The sequence below is a fragment of the Aythya ferina genome (genome assembly GCF_964211825.1).
Source record: "Aythya ferina genome assembly, chromosome: 1".
Classification (NCBI taxonomy): domain Eukaryota; kingdom Metazoa; phylum Chordata; class Aves; order Anseriformes; family Anatidae; genus Aythya; species Aythya ferina.
In genome coordinates, this window is record NC_140296.1 from 148,363,593 (window position 1) to 148,385,850 (window position 22,258).

General features: G+C 34.7%; 1 protein-coding gene and 1 long non-coding RNA gene across 2 annotated transcripts in view; one reads left to right on the plus strand and one right to left on the minus strand.

The window, feature by feature from the left end:
* IGF1 (insulin like growth factor 1) overlaps nt 1–22,258 on the minus strand; it is a 60,439-nt gene that overhangs the window by 11,895 nt on the left and 26,286 nt on the right. The window contains exon 3 of the mRNA XM_084531305.1: nt 7,692–7,873. Within this exon, the coding sequence (XP_084387431.1) occupies nt 7,692–7,873 (182 nt within the window). The remainder of the gene's footprint in view (nt 1–7,691; nt 7,874–22,258) is intronic.
* LOC311442292 lies at nt 12,884–21,660 on the plus strand. The gene is made up of 3 exons (XR_014696546.1): nt 12,884–13,007; nt 17,583–17,656; nt 20,350–21,660. It is a non-coding gene; the product is annotated as an uncharacterized lncRNA (long non-coding RNA).

A 22,258-nucleotide genomic window follows, 5' to 3' on the forward strand; every position in this document is an offset into this window, starting at 1 on the left:
TAACAATGCACTAAGAAGATGGTAATTCCTTGACTCATCTGCCTTGTTCTTTCCTCATAGTGACAAAGCAAAATAGCCTTATCACTGCTGGCCCTAGGTTCTCCCTTTTGAGGAAAGCTCACCAGGATACAGGAAAAGAATTATAAACTACATGCTATTTGAAAAAAAGTGATATATTCTTAAAGGCTGCACACTCATGATCTATAAGAAGGAAATTGAGAACCTTATTATAAAACAACAGCTATTTTGCATCTAAGCGATAAATTCTCTCTGATAATGTTTTCTGACTTCAAAATGGCTTAACCATTGAAATAACGCAAATACCATGACGCAGCAGGGTTTCAGCTGTGGCATGTAGGTGGCAAAAGAGCTGTCATAACACACAGGGTAGCTTTGAAATAGAGGGGAGATTGTAGTTTGCTTTTAGAGTAGTTAATCTCCTGGAATCAATGTTTTGATCCATAAATACATAGAAGTGGCACTGTTGGTGGTAGCATTAACATGCATGCAGGAAAGTCCTTTGACACATCTAACATATTTTTTCAAAGTACACAATGTTGAGACTATTGAAAACAAGTGTGAATGCCTGAATCAGGATTTTAAATTTGCATTTACTCTGCTATAGAAAATTGTGCCTTATTTCTCTAGTCTTTGAAAAAGTAATTAAAAATAAATTAATGATCATGTCCTCTGGTCTGATATTTAGATCTGGACAAAGACAGTAAGCATGTTAAGATGTCAGTTGCAAAACGTCAACTTTGCATAAGTGTTTGTGAACAGACTTTAAGCCTACCACCTTAAACATGGATTTTTGGAGACAGTGCAGCATTAACATTAGGATAACGACTGCCCCACTGACAATGAAGGTCATTTAACTAAGATGAAGGTTACTGGGAAGCATACAGTATCAATCCTATACTATTAGAACGGACTTTCAAACCTCATATTGGCATTAAAAGCCAATCTCTTGCTTTATTGATAATAGATGTGAGGTATAATGTTTGTAGTTTTATTTAAGATATGATATCTTAGCAGTGAGCAAAGGTCGATCTGAAAGCTTTTTAGTTTTGTGGGCAGTGTGGTCAATAACAAAATAATAAGACTAAAGTAAGCAATGTGTGGAAATAATTTTCTGAAGTGAAAAAGGCCAAATTCTGCTTTCAATTTTTTTTTTTTGAAATTACTGAAGTGAAGAAGCCAACTTCTATCTGCTATACCTAAAGCTTCCCTCACTGTCTTTGATGTACAGTAGCATGGATGTACAACAAATTAGGATTTGCCATTGTGCATATTTTGGTCTGTAAATGTACCTGTGAGTTGATAGAGAGCCAATTACAGAAGATACTGGCAATCTTAGAAAGAATAATGTGAAATAATGCAATATGCTTTCTATTTTCTTAATGACATTTTCATAAAGTAAAAATATTAACATATTTGCCCCTCTCTCTCAGTTCTGCTTACTATTTATTTAAATTTGATGATTAGATAAAATCTGAAAGGATTTTAGCTAGTATCTGATCTTTTGAGAGAATCCAGTTCCTGTTGGTACTTCGTTGATAATACATTTATGTGTATTTTCCACAAATAAGGCTTAAAGAAGGATAAGGAATAAAAATTTGAGGAAGACCAAAATTATATCATGAGGTATGCCTCTTTGGTCTTTTTGCTTAGGGTGCAAGGTAATGGCATGAAATTACCTGAAATTACTTTGTTTTGTTTTGTTTTGTTTTGTTTTTCTTTCCTTCTTCTTTATTTACTGGATTTAACCAGCCTTTGCAGTATTGACTTCATGTGTTAATTCTCAAAGTATCTTGTAGTCTTATTGGTAAGAACTTTTTGCCACTGGTTTGATGACACTGCTTAATTCCAATTCACAGTCTTCCTTTATACACACAATTATTGTGGAAATAGCTTGATTTCCTTTTCTTGAACAGAGAACAGTTGTTTTTCAAAGTTCTGTTCACCAGTTTTCCAAACTGCTGTTAAAACTCATTTCACTTAAGGATAAATAGACTCAAAAAAATATATATTTTTTTAGCATTTCTCAGAAAATAGAATAATGAAAGAAAGAAAAGCTAGATGAAACCATGTACATTGAAGATAAAATATTAATTCTCCTTCTTGTTCCTCTTTCACACAGCTTAAAATACAAGACATAAACTTAGTGTAAAAATAGATTAAACCATTACTCTGCCTTCCAGTTCAAAACCTGAAAGTTTCTCCCTCTTCCTTACTCCTGCCTCACTAGCTGATACAAATACATCAGTATTTGCTCATTAAATGAGATTCTAATCTGAAAACAAGGTCAGCAATTGCTCTCATAGTTTTAGGAGGAAGAAAAAATCTTGATCTATAATGTGCTTTGGTTTTACACCTATTCTCTTTGTTAAAAGTTCAGGAACATCTCTCTTAGTTTTAGAAATGTGCTGACATATGATTAACGTGTGTCCTCTTTATGAATGTTTGTTTATATATATAACTAACTGCATATATAACTAACTGCAACAGAGGTAGATTTTTATAATGGATTTGTAATATGCAGTTGATTTCCTATTTTTAACCATTCTGGTGAGATGAATAGTTAGTATGTATCTAAGTATCTTATTTTTAACACTAACAATTCTAACAAAGCTTTTAAAAGAGAATTCAAGTAATGAGCAAATGAACAAAGCAAGCTTTGGATAAACTGAATTCATGAGTAATCATTTAATGACTGGAAAAGACATCCTGGAAATTGTTTGGATTATTCAATCAAATGTTCACATTTCCCTTATTCTTTAAAAGAATAAGGAATTACTTGCTGGATTCTGATCCTGCTAAATTTTGCTATTTGTTTAAATATGCAAATATTTTCATAAATATTATTTCTATGGAATTTTAACTGTTTGGTTTACTGGGATCTTGTTTTTGAATACTATCATAATTAATGATAAGTTCACCTTATCATTAATAATTAATTCACCTTAATTCACTACACTAAGTAGTTCACCTTAAAAAAGGTGAACTACTGAATTTCAGTAGCTTTGGTTAGAAGCAAAAGGGATTTTAAAGTGATATTAAATTCTCTGAAATTCAAGGTATTGTGGAGGCTGAAAATAGTTTAATGAAGGTCAATTAAACAAAAAAATAAAATAAAAATAGAGCTTTAGTAAACCAAAAAGCTTTATTTTGAGATTAAAATGTTTTCCTTTGGAAAAAAAAAAAATCAATTCTAGCAGTTCCATTGTGAAAAATCTGACTTTTGCTTTTCAAAACATTTTTTTTTTTAATTCAATGTAATAATGAGACATAGAAAAAATCATGAATATTAGTAATATAAAGTATATAAATCAAATTAAATAAACAAAAGAAAAGAAAAGTCTTTATGGCCTTGGCCTTAGCATTGCAGTGGAATGTAAGATAATTCTATTTCCCTTCCCTAAACAGTCCAGAACAGTTGACCTGAACATTTTTAATTTATTATTTTTTTCACTCTGAACACTAAAGTGAAAATCAAGTTAAATCACTTAACTTTTCTTTAAAAACTTATTGGAGAAACCAATTTCATTACTTCTAGTTCTTACATATTTTATGCCATTTCTGTATTTCTGGACAGCTGCTGTTGTACTGAGGACTCTCAATGATCAGGGCAACATATTCTAGAACACAGAGTATGTTGAATGGAGATTATAGGGATAGAGCCTATTCTGTTTTACCATTGCAGCTCACATTCAGAAGAGAACCAACAGATATAAACAGCTTACTAAGTCTTAGCCAGCTGTGTTGGTTTTGCATAATTGCTGTTGCAGATATGATTGTTACATCTACATATGATGGCTACTGAAAAAAAAACTATTTTTACATTTTCTTATTGACCAACCATTGTCCAGTTGCCACCAAAAATTAGAAAATAACATCTCTTCTGTTTCAGCTTCAGAGCATTTAAAAGCAGAGCTGCTACTTCACTATGGACTATCATGTTCCCCAGCTTGTATCAGTTGTTAATTTGAAGGCTCAAAATGCATTTCAAATTGCAATATTTTTTTTTTCATTACACACAGCTGCTGACCCAGGCAGGTTTGGTGACCCCTGTAGGCTACGACTCAAAGAGCATAAAATATTTCTGGGAGTAGTGGAGATACTTCTTTTGAAGTAGGGCACACATGCTCTAGTGAGAGTTTGGTATCCTTTAGATAGACGTCTGAGAAGGATGTTTGACTGCTGGGCACTAACAAAAACTACATATTTCTGTAGTTCACAACTTCCTTAAGGCCCATAGTGCTGAAATCCAGCTGGAAAGATAATCTGAGTTATCCCATCTGTTCACTAGAGACTTTGGAGTGGTTAGCCTGTAGCTATAGCATTGTGCTCTGAAGCATACTTCATTTCTCTGTGCAAGCAATTATGCATGTCTGGTGCATTCATTGGCTGCCCCAGTTTAAGGTAATTTTGGTGTAGGCTGACTGTGAAAGAGCAATTACAGAGATGGTGGAAGCTGGCTATCTAAATTAGGATAGAGTTAAGGTTGGATATGTGCTCTATTGTTTACAGCAGCTGTGGCAATAACAAAGTGCTTCTAAATACTTTATTTTTATTTTTGGTGAATAAGTGAAGCATGTTTTGTGCAATATGTATATTAATTATTTGGTTTTTAGTTTTCAATATACCTATATATTTATTTGTGAATAAAGGTCTTAGAACAGGAGAGATAACAACCCTGTAGAGAAAGAAATATTTTGTTTGTTAGCTACAAACAAACAAAACTCTACACACACAGTCTCTGTAATTGGATTAAATCTGTTTTTTGATGCTGGCCTTACATCAGCAAATAGGCATTTGGGGATTCCCAGGCCACAATAATCATTCAGTGCCTACCCCTCATCACTGAGATTTGTGTGTGTGGTGTAGTACATTTGTTCGTAATGAAATGACTAAAGATCAGCATCAATATGACTTATAAACAGAAGAACAACCCTCCTCTACTGAAATAAGTTTACTGAGGTTCTACCAAATTATACATAGGAGGAATGATCTGTTCAAGGACTTAAGAAGCTAGGCCGTCTATAAAAACACTTAAACCAAAGCCAAAATCCATGATTTTTCTATTAAAATGGATTATGAGCAGATGCCAAATAAAAACTACATTGGAAGCATGAAAGGCAAGAAAACCTGATCGTGTACAAAATCTGAGATGTTCTGTGTGACAGAACATATTATGTGGTTCAGTTAATCCTGCCTTAAATGCTATACTGAAATAAGAAAATGCAGAGACCACATATACATATATTATCTTACATATATAATTCTCTATATATATTATAAGATTTATGCCTTATGTATAAGATAATATTCACAGAGAAAATATTCTAAAGCAGAAAAAAAATTGTTCAGCTTGGAAAAATAATTTGTCTTTGGTATTTTGTTGTTGTTGTTAAAATCAGTAAATATCAATGTTATGAATCAGCTAAATATAATATATATAAAAATATATACTTTTATATATTTATATATAATATATACAATATAATATATATAATATAATATAATATATATTATATATTATATTGTGTGTATATATATATATTTATATATGTAAATAATATAATACTGGGGGAACCTATCCAAAAAAAATCATGGCATTGTCTTTCTTTAATGGAGGCCTGTACACGGCAAAAAGAAAAATGAAAGAAAAAACAATTATTTGAGAATATGTATTAGAGCCTTTTCACATAGTTTTTTCTTAATGCATTGTTTCATTTAACTATATATTCCTTATTTACCATAAATCTGAATTATACTTCCTCCTACTGCTTCTGTATTTTTTATTTCCTCAATCTAATTTTACCCATGAACAGAGCTTAAGGATTTTTTTTTCCCATCAGATTTCTATTATTTTATTGCCAATTTCCCTTCAAGAAGCACTTATAATTTTTCTGCTTCTGTTCACCTCTCTCCTTTTCCTGTTTTAGGAAAAAAATAGTTTTCCTGAAAACTATTCTTCAATAGTTTTCTTTAATGTGAATTTTTGTCTAGTTTTGTTTTCTCTCCCCTTACCTCAAAATTCTGTGTTTTATGTGTGATGCAACATGGTTTATTCAGTCCTTCAACATTTCTCACTTTTTGAGCCTTTAATCTAATTAATTTTCTTTTATTTTCCTCTGCTCTACATTGCTTTTTAGTGTCCCTTTCACCTCTTGTCTTCTCTCCTTTTCATTTCCTGGATGCTTTTTTTCTGCATCTAAGTTGTCTCAATTACTACATACTCACTCTTATTTTTTCCCACATACAGTTCCCTTTTGAACACCCCCTTCTCTGCTGCTGCTCAAATATGCAAGGCCTTTCTTCTGACCTTTCTAGTTCATAAGGAAAATATTTCCCTGTCTGTCCTTTTACCAAAAAAGAAAAAGACATCTGTCTAAAGAATGGCATAATTCTTAGCCCTCCATGGAAAGTGTTATGTTAGTGGTATCTATCAGAGGGCTAACAGGTATCTCCTCTCCTTTCACTTGGCGTTACAGAATTTTTTACCAATCACCAAAGTAACAAGTATGGGAGGAAACATGGAGATTACTGGCCAAGCTTGTTTTCATCTTTCTTTTCGTCTTTCTTTTTCCACAAGACTTAGATATCTGTGTGCCCAGATAGGAATAAACCACAGGGTTTTCTTGTCCATTTTTGAGCTCTACCTGATGTAGACTTCACTTGTTGTCATGCGAGTCTTTTGAGATACTCATGTCTGAGGCGATACTTCCCAAGAAGAAGCATATAGAAATTCCTTTAAAAGGTTTAACACTCTTGAGGAAGAGGTGAAATGGATTCCCTTTTATAGATTAGTTTATATAAAAGAAATGGATGCTGGAACTATTACAACTGTGAACAAAAATAAAATATGTCACTGGAGGCAGAAGATGACAGATAATATGTAAAACAGATACTCAGAACTCAAATGGAAGAGACAGTTGGGAGAGAGCTTAATGGTAGCCTATTCTAAGATCTGTTACCTAAACTACAGGTTCTGTTGAAGATAAATGAGATTTAACTACATATATGTACAGTATCTAATACAGCAAGGTGAAATATCTGGATACACTGAACTCCAGAACTATACAAATTGTACCAATGAATATTTGAAGTGCTTGGAGAACATACATTTTTATCATTAAATAGTTAAAATTAAGAATGTAATGAATGTAATTCATTTAGTTCAGGTACATAAAAAAATAAAAACTCAAAATTATGATGAAAGAAAAAAAATAAGATTGTTCATTTACACAATGAAATGAATAACAGAAGCACTTATGACCACTCATTCTACCTCTTCCTTAGAAAGAAGGATGAGTGAGTAGTTTGTGGATAGATGAGTATATAAACACTCGGTTTGATTTCTTTTTGACACTCAGTTTGATTTCTTTTTGAAGGAATTTTTAGGTGCTATTTATGATTGGATTATGGGAGTAGTTGTCAGTTAATACCCAGAAACAGGATAAGCTCTCATAATTACTAGCTTAGCAAATCCACTTTTTTATTCTAAGAGGTGAGATAGAACACTTCATCTCCTCCTTATTTCCTACCATGTATTTTTTTCCAAAAATACACTAATTGTTATTGTCCCTAGCAGGTAGAACACATCAGTTGTTTGCTACATTATCAGCCTTGACACAATTTTCCTTCCCTAAAATAGATAGAGCATTTTATTTTTTGGCCTGGCCTACCTTCTGTGCTTTTGGCATATCAGTGTGGCGCTGAGCACGTACAGAGCGTGCAGACTTAGGTGGCTTTATTGGAGCACAGTACATCTCCAGCCTCCTCAGGTCACAACTCTGGAAGCAGCATTCATCCACTATTCCCTTGTGGTGTAAGCGTCTACTGCTGGATCCATACCCTGTAGGCTTACCTATTCAAAACACAAATGGAAAGTTTTTATGTTAGAAAGAAAATGCAAAGATCTCAGCAGCATTCATATTAAGTTGCATTATTTTAACTGAATCACCAATGACAGTTGTAGAGGCTGCCTGTGTGTATCTGCTCTAAAACAATGTCCTTAGATACAGCTTCCAAAGATATTCCTGGAAATGGCCAGCTTGGATCTTTGTCTATGGATAGCTGCTATTTAAGCATTTGAGCAAACTTACATCTTCTTAGAAGAGTATTATTAAAACATTTTCTTGAACTGTCTTGGCATTGAAAATTGAGAGGAAGGAAGCTGTAATCTGGCAGTTAGAAGCCTTGCAAAGGGAATTTACTTTTTAGCTTTTGGATGAAATCTAATTATTGAGCTGATTGAGGTAGCTAGTGTTTAAAGATTATGCCTGTGCAGTAGGCAAGTATTTTCTATTGAAAAAGGCTTCATTGAGCCACTATATGAAGAGAGAGTATGCTCCAAAGGGGAAATAAATATTGTATACAACTGCATAGGGTCTAAGATCTGCAAGCTCAAAAACTAATGGGAAACAGGAAATGAGGTAACTCAGTAACTAATGATATGCAGCAAAAATAGGGTGATGGTTGATGGAACAGATACAGACAGTGTTTAATATTATATAGCTTTACACAAGATGGAAAATTGGACTGACATAACATGATTGTTCCTGTGTTTTGTGTTTTTACAGGGCATCTGTGGGAAATACTTGTTTTGTTTTTTTTTAATTGCATTTTTCACTCAGCTACAGTAAAGGGTGACATTTTCATTTACAGAACTGTCAAACTGTCTTTTCTCTCTCTCTCTCTCTTTTTTTTTCTTTTCCCTGGGATTTCTGATTTCTTTAGTAACTAGAGATTTCACTGCCACACCCATTATTTCCTGGACACGTTTGAATAAAACCCAGTTGGATGTTTGGTTGTTCTATTATATGAGAAATGAATGAACAGTAAATTCACACATGCACACACACACACACACAAAGCAGTTGCTGACTTACTAGATCTATTTTTAAATTCTGGTAGAATTTGGTTTCAGACAGTAAAATTCTGAAAAGATTAAATGTTTTGTTTTGACATTTTCAGCATTAAATGTTTCCATTTAGAGACGATACACATTGGATAAAACTCCAAAATATGGAAAAAAGGAAAGAATATTTCACCAAAAGCCAAGAAAAATGAAATAACTTGATTCAGTCAGCTCAATCATTTTCTTTTTCTTTCTTTCTTCCTTTCTTTCTTTCTTCCTTTCTTTCTTTCTTTCTTTCTTTCTTTCTTTCTTTCTTTCTTTCTTTCTTTCTTTCTTTCTTTCTTTCTTTCTTTCTTTCTTTCTTTTTCTTTCTCTCTTTCTCTCTCTTTCTCTCTCTTCCTTCCTTCCTTCCTTCCTTCCTTCCTTCCTTCCTTCCTTCCTTCCTTCCTTCCTTCCTTCCTTCCCTCTCTTTCTTCCCTTTCACTTCTTTCTTTCTTTCTTCCCTTCATTTTTATCATTGTGACTAAAATCTATTTAAATCTATTATTTACAGGGTTTGGCAAGGAATTCAGTTTTAAGAAATTACTCAAGCTAAATAAAGGAAAAGAGCAAATCAACAAAGATGGAAATTCAGTTTCTCTTTGAGAAATTCTTGCCTCTTATGCTTATACAGCAAATTCTAGATTAATATCCATGTACCTGGTCTGCAGTTGTCAATTTGAAGACAACAACTGCATTTTGCAATTCTCTGTGATTAAAACATATGTCCACTGACAAAGAACCCTTGAGGCCTCAGTACATCCGTAAATGAAAAGACCTCTAGTGGTAAAGTATGTCTAACATTTTAGCCAGCAGTACAGTCAGCTAAGAACTAACTATCCCCATGAGCTTTGTAAACCCAGACAATAGGTTTTTAAATGTCTTTTTCCAGGGACTATAAATTAAACAAAAAGAAAAACATGCTTACTTGGTATATTGCAATCCACTGAGGACCTCTATACTGTACATTGTCTGCTACATAATTTGTTTCATAAGACTAAAGAGAATAGCAAGCCAGGAGTAGATTACGGTAATATTTTGATTTGTGTGTGTGCATTGTTTTCTGTGTATCACTGGAAAGATACAGAGTTGGTGGTTTCTGTTTTTGTTGTTGTTTGTTTGTTTGTTTGTTTTGGTGTCTTTTTTGTTTTGTTTTGTTTTCCAGACCATTTTCACTCACTGAGTTATAAGTTACAAGTTTTTCCCTGGAAATATTTCTAAAGCCTATTAATCTGATTCTCATAGCCTAACACTTTTGAAATTCAGCAGTCGTGATAAAATCTGGAGTGTCATTACTGTGTTGGATACCCGGAGCTCTTCAACATTTTGTCTTACTCCCATTTAAAACATGGAAGGGCAAATTCTGTTCCTGTATATGAAGGTGTAACTTCTCTTAATAGATCCAGCTGAACTGGCATGAACTGTTGATTAGTTAAGCTCACCTTTCTTTTCTCAGTCTACTAATTTGTCTTAAACAAATACATCGTACAAGCAGATCAAGGGAGGTGATTGTTCCCCTCTATTCTGCCATCATGAGGCCCCACCTGGAGTACTACATTTTGTTCTGGGACCCCCAGAACAAAAAAGATGTAGACCTGTTAAAGTGAGTCCAGGAGAGGGCCACAAAGATGATTAGAGGGCTGGAGCACCACCACTCCTATGAAGAAAGGCTGAGAGAGCTGGGGATGTTCAGCCTGGAGAAGAGAAAGCTCTGGCCACTGCACTGTGGCCTTTCAGTACTTAAAGGGGTCTAACAGAAAGGATGGAGAGGGACTCTTCTCAGATAAATGATAGGGCAAGGGGGAATGGTCTTAAACCTTTAAAGGAGAATAGATTTGTATTAGATATTCAAAATTCTTCACTGTAGGGGTAGTGAGGCACTGGAACAGGTTGCCAAGAGAAGTTGTGGATGTCCCATCCCTGGAGGTGTTCAAGGCCAGGTTGGATGGGGCCTTGGTCAACATGATCAAGTGGGTAGCAGGCATCCCTGTCTGTGGCAGGGGGCTTGAAACTATTTGATCTTTGAGGTCCCTTCTAACCCAAGCCATTCTATGATTCTATGATTTTTCTTTTGAATGGTATTTCACATAAGCTAACAGGCATTTAGGTTTAGTTGATCCCTTGACATGCTGTAATCATGTGTTTACTATTATCATCCCATGACTGATAATAGTAAAAATAAAGAGAGACAGATTATTTATTAGTTTCAACTGGCTTTCCATGATCTTTCTACCTAGAAAACTGTCAAGCCAATAGCATATTTTAGGATTAATATTATTTTGCACTTTTAAGAATCACACAGATGTCAGATCCTCATGACATTCATAATAGATAGACAATGTTATCAGTGACAAAATTTAAAGTCAATAAGACGAAATATCTGTGCTAAGAACTTCCACAGGTTAACAACACAACTTGATAGTAGAAGTCTTTCTTCCATGAGTTGCTAGACTCTAACTTGCAAAGTCATTTTGTAAAACAAGTGTTCTTGTTCTTTACTGAAGCCAATTATTTACTCTATAGAGCACTTACTAGGGTAATTTTTCTTAGTGGTATATTTTGGTCAGCATGTTCCTCTAGGAAGAAATATTGGCTGATAGCAGCATATTTATGGGATCCATTTGTATAAGGAAGGTTTATAATGGGAAAAATGAAAGGAAATGTAAAGTTTCAAAAGTCTCAAAAATTTGTTACCTCCTTTGTTATTTATCATTGTTAACATTTAGCATTTAAATAAGCCAAAGATGAACTGGTTGGTAGAGGTGATTTTTTTTGGAAAGTCCTTCATCCTTTTTAATAATCAGTAGTTCTTCCCAATTTGTCCATGCCAAGCCTATACTTACACAATTTTACCCGTATTTTGCCATTTTAAATTTTGCTCAATTATGTATTCTGATGCATTCTTTCCTTAATTATTTATTTATTTTTTTTTTTACTGAAGGCATATGAAAAAAAGCAGTGATATGCAATGGGATATATAGCATTCTGTGAGTGTATCAGTATTGTTTGTATTGTGAAATCTATGACCTTCTGGTAAATATGGTCGTTTTCACAGCAATACATTTGATTTGACTACACATGAAGTAGAGGAACTATGGGATGTACTGTAGCTTTAATAATATATCTCATTCATTTGTGTATCATGTCTTCCCATCCACATTTATTTTTCTTCCCAAACTTTAAAAAGTCCTAAGTTTTATTCACATCTAGCTACTGACCTGTGTGATCATATGCAATTTATTTTACCCTTCAGTATCTGAATGCAACTGTTTATAAAGTTGATAAAATACCTTGAATAGCCCATGAAGCATTACCTGCCTTATTTAGTAATCAGTAGCAACATTCCTCCCGTGTAATTGTATGTTTAAATAGTTAATGCAGATCCTGAATTTTAGAATCTTTCAGGTAAAATTTCAGCATACTTCAAAATTATTTTTACTTTAGCCAGACCAAAGACAAGTTCTTCTTTATGACAGAATGTTCATTTTATCAAGAAGGATATAATGTCCTACAGCAGTTTTAAAAACCTCTATGGAAAATGTAATGAGTTTGGAATTAAATCACTAACACATCAGTGACGTGGTCAGCAATGAAACACCATTTATTTATAGACTGAAATATTCATGTATTGCATGGCGTACTAGCTACTCATCCTTCATTAAAAGAATAATATAAGTATTGTGAAGTTAAATGATATTATTTAACTTTCCCTTTAAAAAAGTTTTCCTAAGGTTTTTGAAAGACCTACCTAATCAAATATCCTTAAATTCTGTAGGAAATAGAAACTGATATTATCTGAAGTGCTGTATAGCAGGTAAATAAAGTGAATAGAAATTAATAGGAAAAAATGATTATTTTTCAGTAATCATTATTCTGGGCTGTACTTTTCAGAAGTGTCTAGTGCCTACATTAATTTAAGATCAATACATTTGAAATTACTGCTGTCCTCTTACGTGCTGCTGTGTATATCATTACTACAGGCAAAGATGAGATCAAGAATTACAAGTAATTACTATAACTTCTGCAAGTATTATTGGTACTCTGCTCATCTTCTTCTCGAAGGACTACAGGATCAAAATGGTCCCAGCTGATCATTATCAAAGTATGTATGCAGATCTAAGAAAATGTTCAAGCTCCTGCACAGTTAGTTGGGCACATATTCAACATTAAGAACACGTCTGAGTGATCTCCTACACAGGGACTAATTTAACTAACAACTTAATCTGTAGACCGAAATCCATATGAATAAATAAATGGCTATGTGTTCTGCACATTTTATATCAGTATTCTATTCCTTAATTTTTGATGATACTGCTTTAAAATACTGACTGATTCGTCTGTGTCAATATACTGGGCACCCATATAGCTCATTCTCATCCTTCTGACACAGTTTCATTGCTGCCTTCCAGCTGTTATCAAAAAGTTCCTTATATTTACTCAACCTTCAAAGTGCTGCCTGTGGACATATAACAGTCCTAGGCATTCCTTTTTGCTGATGTACACTGATTTCCTTGGAGGTTTCTTTCCTTTTTTGTCAGTTGCAGGCTCAAAAGAGGTCTCATATCATGTAGGTCAAAGTTTACTTAATAGATTTTTTGGCTCTCATTTAATCTACTGTACCAAATATGTGAATGTTTCTTTCCATGTGCTACAAGCAGATACAAAGTTTAGTCACACTGTTCTGAAGTTCACTGAAAGCAGGCCAAGTTCCAGAATTCCAATAGTTAAACAGCTGGCTTCTATACTAACAGCACTTCCCTTTAAATAATGCAAAGCCAGTGGAGTAATTCAGTAGGGCTGGTTTATGCTTGATTTCTTTGTTTTCTTCCCACCCCCCAACTCCAAATATTTCATTGATGCTACCATTGCTTCTGCTAGACTGATGGCCTCAATGTTAGAAGCACTGATGTAGGTGGACTATAAAAGTTTCAATTGTCAAACTACCTAGACATTCTTTAGAGAATTAAAATCTACTGTTGTAACGCTAGCATGAGGAAATGACATGAGAAACAGCCCAGAATAAACACAAAACTAAACTATTTTTAGAGGACTCTAGAAAGAACTGTGGTATTGTGTCCTCGAGGTTTTATGTGACTCTTTATATGTGCTGTACATAGTGTCTTTTTCAGCCCAGGAGTAGAACTCAAGAATGCTGTTTAGACTGTAATTCAGAAAAATATAATAAATCTGAGAAAGAGTGAACCATATTCCTAACCTACTAATAGAGTCAACATTTGGTTATAACTGCAGCTTTTAAAGTAACATGAAAGGCTATTGATCTACTAGTGTACAGTGATCTTGTGAGGATTTTCTTTTTGACCAGAGAATCTCGATATGTTTCTTATCAGGGTAATATAATTTGTACAATTTTGAAGCACTGACAGCAGTTTTGGGGTGTTTCTGTAAGTGATCCTCCAAAGTGGTGTGATGACAAACTCTTTTTCTCATTTACCAGTATGTCCAATTTGTAGCCTACAATATCTGTATGTATATAGGCATACTGAGGGGCAGTAGGTCAGCCAGAGAGAATTTGTCCATGCCTGAACAACGACGAGGCTCTCTACTGCTATATTGCAATGTAGAACTACAACATCTTGTACACTGGATCCAGGCTGGGAGCTGGTGGCTTGAAGTATTTTTGACTTCCAGGTAGTGTCGGCCTTTTAGTGGCAAATAGGGATGCTGAGTTTGCCATTCATTTTACCCAGTTTCACTATCTGAAAATTAGGGGTCTAGTTTAAGGAAGTCAACAGGCAGGTACGTCTGAGTGGCTTAGTCTGTTTTAGATGCATTACTCAAAATTAATTGTCCTCTGAAAGACCCTGTGTTCTTTCTTTGACTAGATATAAAGCTACCTGATCTTCTCTTAGAGTATACACATAACCTCTAGGTAACTGAAGTCAAACAAGATGATTTCCATTGCAAGTGTTTTGTCCTAAATCACAAAATATGCTGCTGATGGAGTATGAATCCATTTCCATTTCCATTTTAGCAATTAAATATGATGACCCATATTTGTTCCAAAAAGCATTCCATCCAGTCTGCCATTTAATCATGTATCTCCCTGCCTCTTTTACTATGTTTTGTACAGTAAGGCTAGTATCCTTCCCTATAGTGCATTATAAATAAATGTGTATGCAAAATATGTGTGTTGATATCACTTTTAATCTCCTCACGATCTTAGACAAATGATTTAATATTATATCAGGAATACTTCTTGAGAGTACTCTGGAATTTCAAATCAGTATTTGGAAAATTATGAGTCAATGTTCAATCAGTGGGAAATGCCTTTATTTTGATTCTTCTATGAAGTATTGAAACAAACATACAAGCAAGCAAAAAACAAATCTTATGACCTGTTGTAAAGTGCCTTAACAGAAATACCTTATGATTTCAACTTTGCAAAGTCGGAAATCTGATTTTCATGTAAATAAGTTGCATGTATTTTGAAGCTACAATATTTAATATTTAGCTTCCATTTTCCTTCAATGTTTTGTCAGTGCCAAAAAAATAATTATGCTTAGACTGATTTTTGTTTGTATTCATCAAAATAAGCATATATTAGCATTTATAAATGCTCAATGAATGGATGATCTAGCTCTGAAGTCTAATTTAATATGCATGAGAATAGAGGATAAGCTTTATCAGTATGCACAAGTAAAATCTTCATGAAAGCGTATGCACTTGTTAATAGTGAGATATTGCAAGAGAGCTACTGCTTTGTAGAATGCTGGATCGCACTAATTACTGAGTCAAGAAGGCAAGAAGATCTTTACTTGCTGTTAAGGTCCTTGTCCTTTAAAATACCAGGCAAGTAAGACAGGCAAAGCATAGGCGCTCATTTAATACTCCTCTATAAGAGAAATCTATTAAGTCTTGACTTAATTACTCAAGGAGAATTTTCCCTGAGTAATTAACATTTATAAGCTGCACCTTATAAAAAACTGAAAACTCTTTAACATTTCAAGTGGTGAATAAAACAACTATTTCACTTTTGTAAAGTTCGTTACCCAACAAATGTAGATTTATCCCAAAAGGTGTCTTAATTTTAAATTTGTGTTTCTTTGTTTACCAGGTAGTCTGTTACACAGTAGGAGAAGGCTGATTTTTCATTTAGAAATACTCTTTCAGAAACATTTTTTTCTTCATTGTATATTAAATTGAAAAATAAAAATAAATAATAATAATAATAAAAATAAAAATCCTCTTTGCCTAAACTTATTTCTGAGGTACAGCACTTGTAACAATTTACTCTTACATGCAGCTGCACCGTACTTTGCCCTCTTTATGGAACTGCTGCTTTGGAGGCCATGAAGCACACTAAGCATATGATAGAGCCATTATGCTTCCTTCACACAGTAGTTCCTAAGCCAGTTGCAACGTGTGAAGAGAAAGACCTATAGTTTTTTGAGTATTGCACTGGGATATGAAATGGAAATTTTAGAGTTTAGAATTCTTTTGAGGGAAAAAAAAAAAAAAAAAAAAGAGCAGAAAGAGTGGGAAACAATATAATGTATTATTTTACACCAATTCAGTGCTCTAGAGGGTGAAAACCTTGCCAACCTAGCACAATTTACAAGCCTACGTCAGATTCCAGGGCTGGAAAGTGCCAGATGCTGCCAAAAAATATATACTTTGGCAAGGGAAATGCTTTGCTGGACAGAAATTCACTACTGCAAGAATGGGCAGGTTTATCGAGGTTTAGGACAAGATAATTAGAAACCAGTAGGTCATTGCTACATTTGGATATTTCCCACTATAGTGCATCCAGGAGGACAACAGTAATACAGTCATCCATCCATAATGAGAACACGTTCTTTCTTTTTCTTGTATATGCTCTCACAATAAATAACTACTGCTTACCATTGTGTGTGGTAGAAGGATGATCAATCATGTTATGACCTTCCATGCCTTCCTTATCTCATAGCCAATGTAAAATTCTGATTTATTTGGATTGTCAAATGAATAAAAATGCAAAAAGTGTAATTGGGTGAAATTCTAGCATCAATGAAGTCATTGGGAAATCTTTTAGTGCAGCCAGGATTATGAATCAGGTGCCAGAAGCTACTTATATAGAACCTGATCCAAAATCTATTAAAATCAATGAAAGACTTCCACTGCCCCTAGTGGGCTTGGCGTCAAGCTGATAATGAACAATTGCTTGCTTTGCCTTCCAATCTTACAGTTTAGTTCATCTTAGTGGCATCTGGAGATATTTGCATGGAGTGGATGTGATGTGATTCCCTGAAGGAGGTAAGAACAAAAGAATCCTGATGTACAACGTGAAACTGAATGACTGTTTCCCGGAGTTAATCCTACTGACTGCATAACAAACAATACAATATTTTGCAGTGTGTAACCAGGATTTTATCAAGGTACTTGTTCTCAGCTGTATTCTGGGAAATGAAAGAATATAATAAATGACAAACATGGCACTCTTATTCCTGCATCAACTAGTTAGAGGGAGAAAGTTTGAATGGCTGTTGCATAATACTGAAATTAAATCTGTCTTCTCTATCTTTCACTGTATCCATGGGTGCAGCTATTGTCACACATTACAATTTCTATTTCTACTTATATGACAGTCGTCCTTCCAGGGTGTAAGCAATTAGGAGGAGGCCACTGTTATCTAATCTATTATAGAGACAGATGTTTACGTTTTTCTTTCCCTTGTTAGAAAAAATATGGCACCAGAAAAGAGGGAGAAAGAAGAAACTAGGAAGGGCATGGCTCACTTCTCACTCACACAAGGTTTGTATTTGTCTAATACAGTTAACTTCAGCAGATTTACTCCAATATGTGCTCAGTTCTGGAGCTATAGGCTCTGTTTACTGAGATCTGATATCATTGTGAAGGGCTTTGTCAGCAAGAAGCATCCAACCTTGTACACTACTCTATGCAGCAATCGAGAATAAGAAATAATCAAGATTCAGCTTTGTACTTGTGCAGTAATTTGGAAAGTATTGTCTGAGTCTTGTTTAGACTTTCAGTAATTGAACCTTTCTCTAGAAGCCAGAAGCATTCATTACTTAAAAAAAAAAAATAAGCACAGGTAAGATGACAATGTTTTTTATGACAGTTAAGCATGTAGTTTTCTTATGGCCAACATTGCAAATGTGAAAACTTATATCTAATGGTCTGCTACTTTTGGGCTATTGGGATACTTTTACTCATGAAGGTTGAATTTCAAGGTTCCTGATTACCGAGAACAAATTAACCACTGCATTCTGAAGGGGAATTAAGACAGAAAGATTAAGAGTTAGATTCTTTTATCTTCACTGATGTTAAACAGTACTTTATCCTAAATAAAGAGAGCTCTTTGCACAGAAAGATACTACTTAGTTTCAGGAATATTTATGGAATCTAGCTATCAATTATTTGCACGGGAGAAAGCTGTGACAGTGCCAGGAACTGAACCTACATCAACTTAAGCACTAGGCCAATGTCTTAACCATATACCTGTCTTCCATTAACCTTACTTTTGACTTGTTCGGTCATGAAAAAATCTAATCTTGAAAGAAAGCATTCTTTTGAGGTCATGATGCTCCTGTTAACTTGTCTAATGAGATAAAAGAAAAAGTGAAACTTTCCAGTGATGTACATAGTCATTAGGGAGTGAGGATGAAGTCACTGGGGTGAGAGAGGGACAGTGAGTTGTATCTGGAAACAACAGCTAGCTAAATCTAGCTGAAATATACTACTATGCTTGATTCACCTTTCACTCACACTGATTTTCTACCAGTTGTAGCTCCATTTTTTTTGTTAGTGATTTAATACTGCAATAGGAGCTAGGAGGATAAGTTCCACTGACAGAGACATAAAGAAAAAGAAGGCAGTGCTGACTAATAAATGAAACTACTCTTATTCTCCTTGACAACCAAGCACACCTTCTTATTACTGAAGACATGCAGAGAGATCATAATCAAAGTAATGTTGATATAGTGCAGGCAGAAATTGGTTCCAGGATAGCATCTTATACACCAAAACTACAGTTTCTGTAGGATCATTGAAGATAGAAGGGCTTATAGGCAGTAAAGTTTTATACTGCAAACAGGCAGTAATCCTATCAAGGAATCATGTTCAGCAGAAAATAAGTGGGGTGAATAAGTTACAGTGGTATAGTATTTTTAATTTATCTTATCATTACACTAATATGTAAGCTTAGTAGTGACTGTAAATGTTAACATTTTTAGGTGTGCTTCAGTCTAGAGAATCATTCTTCCCAACGTGGCCAGTGACTTTGCATGTCATTATGTCCAGTTCACATTGAGCATATTTCTGTTCAGGAGCTATGGTTTTCTTGGAAAAAAATAACATACAAAAACCCACAAAACTTGTCTTATGCTTACTTGGCCAGTGGAGGGCCTACATGGTATCACAGAAAATGAAAAAGTAGAATCAAGTGAATGTCATGAAGTATATTTCTAAAGAATCTTTTATTCCTGTATTGTTCATTAGAAATTACAGCCATTTTTAATTCTCAAGCATTTAACACCTATAGTTTAAAATGCTACTAGATCTCAAAGCATGATGGATTTTGAATAAAGTTGTTGATTCTCTGGAAACAGATTTTGAGTTGTGCCTGAAAGTATTTCTTGGATATAGACATCAGTATTAAGGCCTTTTCAAATATTTTTGTTGAGTCTTTAGATATTTAATTTTGCATTTGCAAGTTATTAGCTGTATTTGAAATTAATAATCTAGTATTCAAATATGACATTAAGAGTCAAGCAGTACACAGCAAATTGGATTTTGGGCATACTCTGTTGGTACCCAAAACTTTACTTAATAAGATCATAAATATTTTCAAACACCTCTTCTTAAGTAGTTAATTGTAGTTAGTTCTACAGTTAAATCTAATATTGATATATACCAAATCAAATAGCTAGAAACAATACTTCCACACCAAAAAAAATATACTCCCTGCAATATCTTTTTTGCTTCTTCTGTCTAATTTCTTACAACTAAAGGAATGGGCTAGTGTCCAGAGGAGGTTAAGTCATTTTCAACTGTAACAGACACACATCTACTAAGCTTTTTTATTTTTTAATGACACATTCAAATTAATTTTATCATTAGGCACTAAAATTTCATAACAAAACAGAATAATCTCTAATATATGTTTCCTCTGACTGTGCCTCCTGAAATCGCTATTGTGTAATTGTGATAATACTTGCAATCTCCTGCACTTTTAGCATTTATACACTCAGAGTGTGGTTGCAGAGGCTGACAGCATGGTGTTTCTCTCTCTTAGTCATTTCGTATCAAAACTGCTTAGAGTTCTTTCCATTCAGAGTAATTTTTGGATAAAATACGACTGTTGCTCTCACAGAAACTTTGGTCAAAATGTATACTAAATGAAAGTTTTCTGTGGTTTGGGAAAGTTGGATTAATTTTTTCCCCTTGTTTTTCATTTTACATTCCTCTGAACTCCTTTTTCCTAGCCAGAAAAGGAGGTGCCGAAATAACCTAAAGAGGCTGTGCAGCCTGGCTGGAAGAGAGAAGAGAAGTTCAGCAAGTTTAGTGAGAGCGGCTGTTCCTGTGAGATTTCCAGCTGAAGGGCCTTAACCAGGATGACACTAATTCTGCAGATCTCATTCTCCTCATTTGTGAAACTCAGAAAAGTTTCAGGTTAGCATCCAGGATAAAATGATAATTGGAAGTAAAATGAAGTCAATTTCACAGTTACATTTGTCTAAAATGAGTCTGTTTTCTCTCCTCAGCTTCTAAATGATTGTCTAAACTGCATCTCTTGTGATTTTGCTTAATTATATGCAATCTCTCCTCATCTGTCATTTGCTTATGCTTCTCATACATTCCATCTCGTCTTCTTTGTAATATCACTTAATAACTTTTCTAATGAATTTCCTAAATTCATTCCAGCATTCTAGGTATCTTTGTTTATGCCTCTAGCAGTTAGACAGCAGGTCATTAAATAAGTTGTTATCAATTTAAACTTCATAATTGTTTTAACTTCCCATCCAGCATCATAAAACTGCTATGCAGTCAACTGTGATCACTCTAAAGATTAAAACTACAAAAATAAACTACTGCATAAAGCTTTCTCTATACTACTTAAAAGCAAAATTTTTTTGTAGAACAGATAAATTTAACATATATCACATTTAGAATTAGTGACAATGAAATACAGTGAACATAAGTGTCATCCTTGCTGTGTGTGTTTGTTTTTTTTTTTTTTTTCTTTATTTTTCCTAATCTTAGTGATACAAAGTATAAACCAAAAGTCTGGTGCAGGAAATAGCTGCATAGCATTGACCTGGATGAGACTGAATCTCTCTCTCTCTCTACTTGTCTGTCTTTTGTTGTGTGCATGACTGATCTTTTGCCAGCAGCTGCTATGCAGCTTTTGCATAGAATACCACTGGTACTACTGTGGTGTGTGTTGCCCCAGTAATGGCTTTTTGTGTTTTCAGCTGTATATAAAATGAGAATATTGCATGAATTATATGCTGTGGTGACATATATATAGAATTGTTTCTATGTCATAGGAGATAGAGAGATGGAGCCGTTGTAATGGAGTAGTATCGCTAGCCGATAGATCTGATCACTGGAATTTCCTGAGTATTAATTATATTCTAGAGCGCACTGATTAGACCTTCAGAAGATTTGTGTGATTGGCACAGAAGAGATAAAATTTACCCTGGTATTGAGGGTCTACAAAAAGGCTTCCTATCCTTCAAATGCATTGTGAAAATAGTTCTTGATGTGAAGGTGTAATAAAAAATCGAAGCAAAACTGACAGGGACCGTTGTTTACTTCTGTATCGTTCTCAAGGTTTTGTAATATTTCACTTCGACTAGCTTTGGCCATGTGAACCTCTGGTCCCTAAACGTTAAGGGCCAGGAGATTTGACACTCGTTGCACCTGCAGGCCCTCGTGTGGGGCTGGAAGGCCGGAGGCTGGCAGTGGCCTTGCTGCGGGCGGCCGGGCGGCGCTAGGGGGCTCCGGCGCCATTCGGTAGCCGCCACCCGCGGCTGCAAAGGGAAGGGCACAGAGAAGGGGAAAGAGGAAGGGAAGGAGAAGGAGAAAGGAAAAGGGAAGGTGAAGGCCCAGTATAAGGCTGTGCCCGAGCTGCAGATACGCTGCGGCCTTATGGGTAGTGTGAGAGTGGCCTGTTGAAACTCAGCCTTATCCTCCTCACCACCGGGGTGTTAAGAAGAGAAACACTAGGGAGATGCTGCTGAGCAAAGGGGAGTCAGGATTCATTCCCTGATCTGTTTATAGGTACAGATGGGAATGGTAAATGCCATATTCAATCCAGCTGGCAAACTGGAACATGACTTGAACTTTTCTTGAACATGTCTTGAACACTTCCCAGAATCATGTTCACTA